Source organism: Propithecus coquereli, unplaced genomic scaffold (assembly GCF_000956105.1).
Source record: "Propithecus coquereli isolate 6110/MARCELLA unplaced genomic scaffold, Pcoq_1.0 Scaffold42, whole genome shotgun sequence".
Lineage (NCBI taxonomy): Eukaryota > Metazoa > Chordata > Mammalia > Primates > Indriidae > Propithecus > Propithecus coquereli.
In genome coordinates, this window is record NW_012149952.1 from 2,913,880 (window position 1) to 2,920,101 (window position 6,222).

General features: G+C 54.1%; 1 protein-coding gene across 1 annotated transcript in view; it reads right to left on the reverse strand.

Annotated features, from left to right (window-relative positions):
- Positions 1-6,222, reverse strand: part of NOVA2 (neuro-oncological ventral antigen 2) — a 23,604-nt gene that overhangs the window by 15,345 nt on the left and 2,037 nt on the right. The window contains exon 3 of the mRNA XM_012653247.1: positions 2,869-3,012. Within this exon, the coding sequence (XP_012508701.1) occupies positions 2,869-3,012 (144 nt within the window). The remainder of the gene's footprint in view (positions 1-2,868; positions 3,013-6,222) is intronic.

Sequence of the window (6,222 nt, forward strand, 5' to 3'; positions counted from 1 at the left end):
TCAGGCTGGTTTCGAACTCCTGAGCTCAAACAATCCGCCTGCCTCGGCCTCCCAGAGAGCTAGGATTACAGGCGTGAGCCACCGCGCCCGGCCAGTCTGTACTCTTAACCGCTATACCGCCCTGTGCTAAGTCTGGGGCACGTGGAGTGAGTAGGTCTATGCGTACGTGTCGGAGGGAGCCACAACATGACTGCAGTTTTGTTTCTGTATGAATACATATGAATTTATTAAGTAATCACTTAAGAGTTTGCACTCTGGTGCAAGTATGTTAGAAATCTATAAATTTTTTTTTAAAGCGTGTGTGCCTGTGCTTGTCTTCTTGGGGGAGGGTCCAGAGCTTCATACAGAAGCTCGAAATCAGGAGTTTTAGAATCACTAGGGTGATCCGGGAGGCTGTGTGGCCTTGGGCAGGTACCTGCCTTTTCTGGGGTCTCAGTTTCTCCACGTGTGACCTGGAAGGAGTGAATCTAGGGCGTTGGCACCATCGCCAAGGAGGAGATGCCCTTTGTGTGTTCTTCCCCTCCCTGGGGTTAAGGGCCAGATGCTTTTTCTAGTTCAGGTGTTAGACGCACAAGTGCAGTGTGTCTGCGTGTTATCCCCCGCCCGACTTATTAGCATTATACATGTCTGTGTGTCTGTGTGTGAACATACTAGGCCCAGAGGACCCTTTCATTTCTCCCTTGTCATTTCTCACCTGTTCCCTCTGCTTCGGCCACATTGAACGAACGACTCCACAGCCCTTGAAAATGTGGCTTTGTCTTCCTGACATACCTTCTCTGTTCGGTACCTAGCTCGTTCCTACTTGCTGTTCTGGGCTTCTCCTCCAAGAAGCACTTCCTGATTTCTCTAGGCTGGTTCGTGTGCCCTCCTTGGGCTCCCACCATCCTCTGGACGTCCCTGTCCCAGCCCTGACTGTTCTGGGCTGTCACAGGTGTGGGGTCCGTCTCCCTGATGGGGCTGTGAGATCCAAGAGAGCAAGGCTGGGACATTTCAGTCACTGCCATAACACCCGTCTCTGTCCAGCACAGGGCTGGCGGAGAGGAGGCACTCAAGAGAATGTGTGTTGAATAAATGAATGAAACGGTGTCACCCAGGAGCAGAGGGAAATGTTCTTTGTCTCTTGCAGTGGCATCTCCATTTCTTGTGTTCCTGTGGGTCCTAGGAAGTCCTAGGGATAGGAATAGGATGTGTGGGGCTGTGTCCTGCATCCCTGAGCCAGGAGCTGCTCCTTCTGTATGACCTGAAAGGTCTATGTCAGGAGTGGGGGCGCTGGCTGCCTGTCTAGGGGCTGCGGAGAGACACTAGCTCGCGTTGCTCGTCTGAATAGTGTTTGACCAGGAGAACCAACGATGGTGCCACCTTCTGGGTTTCTCAGCTGCCTGGCCTGTGAGGTGTGTCATTGAGTCGGGAGGGGATGACATGTCTCCTGGCACAGAATGTGATCCAGTGGCAAGGAACCAAATGTCCTCAAATGAATGTCCCAGAGATCTCATCCATATCTTGTGGGCTAGAGAGGTGCAGGGAAAACTGGGCCAGGGTGGAAGAGGAAAGGAGGAGGTGTGCCTGGTTCACTAGATTTTTCTCTAAACCCCCTGCCAAAGCTGCTTAGTGGGATGGGATGCCAGGGTTGGAGGGGGCAGGGGAAGAGAGAGAGAGAGAGAGAGAGAGAGAGAGAGACGGAGAAACGAATGTGTCCTGACCCTGGGCTCCAGCTCTGGTGTTTGACCTAAAAAAATCAAGAGGATTAAGGATGAACTAGAACCAGTGCTGGACCAAAGACATGATTCAGGTGGCCTTCCCTGGATCCCTGGATGTCGAAGCTCAGGCCTTGGTCTTGGGAGGGAGATAAGGAGGGTGAGAGATATTGAGGGGGGACAGAGAGAGTGGAGGGGCCTTGGAAACGTTACGGTTGGGGGAGGGAGATAGAGTCAGAGGAGGGGCGGAAAAGGGGCTGGGTTTGGAGGGAGGAAAACAAGACAACAGGAGGGAGCTGAGACTTAGGAGAAAGAGAGACGCACGCAGGGAGAGCCCACCAAGCAGAAGCAGAAAGCTTGGGGGGCAACACCGCAGAGAAGACCCCACGGAGGGGCCACTGCACACTGGCTGAATGGGTGATCGAACTGAGTTCAGAGAGGGAGAGAAAGAAACAATGTGAGACTCCGAGAGGTGGAGGGGAAGATAAGATAGGGAGAGAGGGGAAGACAGAAAGGGAGGCAAAGGGGAGGGGAGGGAGAGGAAAGCAGACAGAGGACAGACAGACAAGAGGGAAAGAGATGAGGACATCCAAACAGAACCAGAGAGGCAGGGGCAGAGAGAGGGGCGGGAAGAGGGGCAGGAGGGGACAGAGGGAGGCCAAGGGGAATGGAGACTGTGGGAACAAGAGACAGGAAAGTCAGAAGCAGAACCAGAGAGACACACACAGAAAGAATGACACCAAGACAGAGAAAGCCAGTGAGACTGAGCAAGATGGGGTGATGGAAATCCAAAAGGAAAAGGGGGGCGTGTGTGTGTGTAACACGGATGGCTGGCCCCTGACCCCCGAGGGACAGGCCGACACCTGCCTCCCCCCAACCCTCGCTCCTCCAACTGACCAGAGGGGGCAGGTGTGTGGGAAGACACACATCTGCCAGCACATCATGCAAATAAGCTCATGAATATGCAGTAGGCCCATTGTCTTTCCCTGCCCCCACCCCCATCTGCTCGGCCAGGCCCGCCAGGCCCCAGGGTTGGGAGCAGCTCTGTCCCCTTAGGGGGAGAGGAGGCCCCCCCAACTATCACTGTCCCTGGGGCAGCCCTTCCCCCTCATCTGGGGCCCAGGTGGGAGGGAATGGGGGGGTTGTTAGGGCAGAGACCTGGGTCTGGACTCACCGGGATAGAAGTCTTTGGACTTGGAGAGCTTGATGGTGGCTCCAGTCTCCTTCTGCAGCTGCACGATGGTCTGCCCACCCTTGCCAATGATGGAGCCCGCTGCGTAGCTGGGGATCAGCACCTTCAGGAAGTATTCGCCTTCCTCTGCAGGGGCACACGGGGCGGAGGGCAATCAGAGCGGGGTGGGGTCTTCGCCTTTGGAAGGCACCTCCAGGGAGGCACCCGGAGGGGGTGGGCAGAGGAAACCATAGGGGTCACAGTAGCACATAGGAGCGATGACCAGGAACATAGCAGTAAGGACAATACTACAAAAAATGACCTCCGTTCACTCATTCATTCATCAACCAATAGTTGCTGAGCACCTGCTACGTGCCTGGCACCGGTCTAGGGAAACAACCAAGAGGAAAATAGACAATGTTCCCTGATTTCACGGGCGAATCAGGCAAACGAGGCCAACAGAGTTTTAGTGATTCAGCCAAGAGCTCACAGCTACATTCTTCTAGAGTGGGGAGACAGACAAGATCGTTCATGTCAGATGGTGGCAAGGACTACGAACACAAAAAGGCAGGAAGAGGGGATGAGGGTGTGTAGAGGGCTGCCGGGTCAGATGGGAGGCCAGGGAGGCTCTCCCCAACAATGTGGCGTTCTTTATCCATGACACACTTCTGCAGCACCCCACGGGCGCTGGACTCTGTTCCAGGTACTTTGCAAACACCGGTCGTTTTCACTTTCACACTGGACCTACGAGGGAGGTTATCATTCAAAAACCCATTCTACAGATGAGGAAACAAAGGTGAAGGAATCACCCAAGTTCACATAACTAGCAGGTGGCAGAGCTGAGACTCCAGAGGGCACGCTCCGGACCGTGATGCTAACCAGGCTGCGGAGGAAGGAAAGGAAGACGTGGCTCTGGGAAGGATAAGTGGGTGCAAAGGCCCTGGGCTGGGACTGTGTCTGGCTGTCCCAGGGAGAGTGAGGAGGGCAGTGTGTCTGGGAGGAGACCAGGGCAGAGAAGGGTGCTTGCTGGTGGGGGACGTCAAGGCTTGTGGGCTGCGGAGAGCCTTGGCCTTTACTCCAGGTGAGATGGGAGCCATGGGATGGATGTGACCTGACCCAGGTTTTAGGAGGACTCCTGTGACGCCCATGAGGGGAGCAGACTGCGAGAAGCGAAGGTGGAAGAGCTGGGGGCCCAGTGAGGAGGTGACCGCAATGAGGATGGCGTTCTGACCAGTGGAAGCGGTGAGGGCGGAGGCGGAAGAGGGCTGGGCGCTGGAGATGTCGCAGACACTCACTTTTGACCAGGCGCTGTGCTGAGTGCTTTGCAAGCTTGATCTCGTCCATTCCTCACAACCTCCCGGTGAGGCGGGTAGGATGAGCTCCATTTTTACACAAGAGGAAACTGAGGCACAGAGGGGCACAGAGAAGTGAAGGCACCAGCCCATGGTCACCAGCCCAAGGGCACTAAGACAGTCGCTGGGTTGAGAATCAAATCCAGTTCTGAGCAGTCTCCCCCAATCCTTGCTCAACACCCTCCACTGCTGGTGGCTAGAGATCAGCATGCTGAGGGACAACCTCAGGGACCTGGGGACAGCGCCAACGGAGGTTTGTGGGGCTTTGATCATTCTTTGTTACAGACCAGTTTTCTTGGCCATGCATAAAGCGCTTTGCCAATGAAACCTCAAGGCACGTCCCTAACCTCTCTTACCTAATCTCTTCAAACTGCTGTCCCTCACTGTTCCCAGGGTAGAAATTCCATACCCTTCTCAGTCTAAGATCCTTTGTCATTTGGCTCTACCCACCTTTCTGGCTTCACTTTCTCATCTTCTTCTAGCGGCACCAGACTCACTGTCCTTTCTTTCCCTCAAACATCCCCTGCTCCCTCCCACCCCAGGGCCTTTGCACAGTCTCCCTGCCCATACTTCCCTCTCCCCAGTAATCCCTCTTGTCCTTTAGGTCCCCGCTCAAATGTTGCTTCTTCTTGGAAGCTTTCCTCAAACCTGAGGATGGATGGCCGCCCCTGTTTCATGGCTTCAGAGCAACTGATCCCAGGAGTCCACTGTGGACCACATCCACGGAGCTCACCCCTGTGTCCCAGGGACTTGCGCAGTGGACACTGGGAAAGGGAAGGGGGCGGTCAGGCCATTCTGCTTCCAAAACCTAACGTCTTCCACCATCCCCCAATGGCGTTTCAATTTTTTTCTTTTAAGCAAAGAAAGCGTAGTTTCAACGTCTCCCATGAAACCCCAACACACAGAGCAGATGAAAGAGAAAGTTCTCCAGTGAAAGTGGGGGCAGAGGGGGGGCTGGGAGTCCTGCCCATCTCTGCTTGGTCTCTTAAGATGGAAGGTTCTGGCTTGCCTGATGTATTTAAGATGGGGGTGTGAGGAAGAGGGGCTGGATGTGGCCTCGCAGACGTGGGGAGGGGTCCAGAACTGAGGGGTTTCCCTGAGCCCAGGGCAATCCTCTTAAACTGGCTTAATCAGACCATTAAGCCTATTAGGTAATTAACCCCCCTAGGGTGCCTTGCCATCAATCATCCTGACCCTCCTGAAGTCGCTTTCTTCCTGGGCTCCCGGGAAGGAGAGCTCCCAGGCGCTCCCTGCCACTCTCATCCCTGAACCTGTCACACGGATGGAATTCTCTATCTCCGGAAGGCTCAGAAAGATGGGGAGGGAATTCTCACTAATCCTTGGGACGCCATCCACTCACTCCTTCAATGTCACTGTCCAACCTCCCCGCCAGACAGGGCTTCGTCCCGGCTCCCCTCTTGAGGGTGGAAGGTATTCATCTTCTCTAAAGAAAACTGGGGTCGCCCCCTCCCCATTTTATGCCCTTTCCTCTCTTAGGAAACAGCAGAAACAACCCTGGACTATGTGTGAATTTTGTCACCAACAGGCTGTAGGGCCTTGAGCAAGTTGCCTCATCCCTTTGGGCCTCAGTTTCCCCATCTATAAAATGGGGGTCATGATACCATCATCTCACAGGGTTATTGCGATTAATGAAATGACAACATGTCAAGTACTTAGGATGGTCCTGGGCACATAGAGCACTTGAGAAATGTCAGATATCATTGTCACGACTAGTATTAACTGCATCATGAACACAAGCAAAGCGCTCATTGCAGTGTCTGGCACTAGGTGAATCTCTATAAATGGGGTTTGCGGTTTTGGCTGGGAGGGAGGAGAAGGAGGGTAGACCCCACTGCCTTCATCCATGCCCCCGGGGGCTGCCCCAAGCTTTCCGCGATTCTTGGAACAGGAATGTCGTCTCATGGACACAAACGAGACCCTGGCCTCATTCTGTGGCCTCAGCATCTCTCTAACTCTTTTCTTTCTTTCTTTCTTTTTTTTTTTT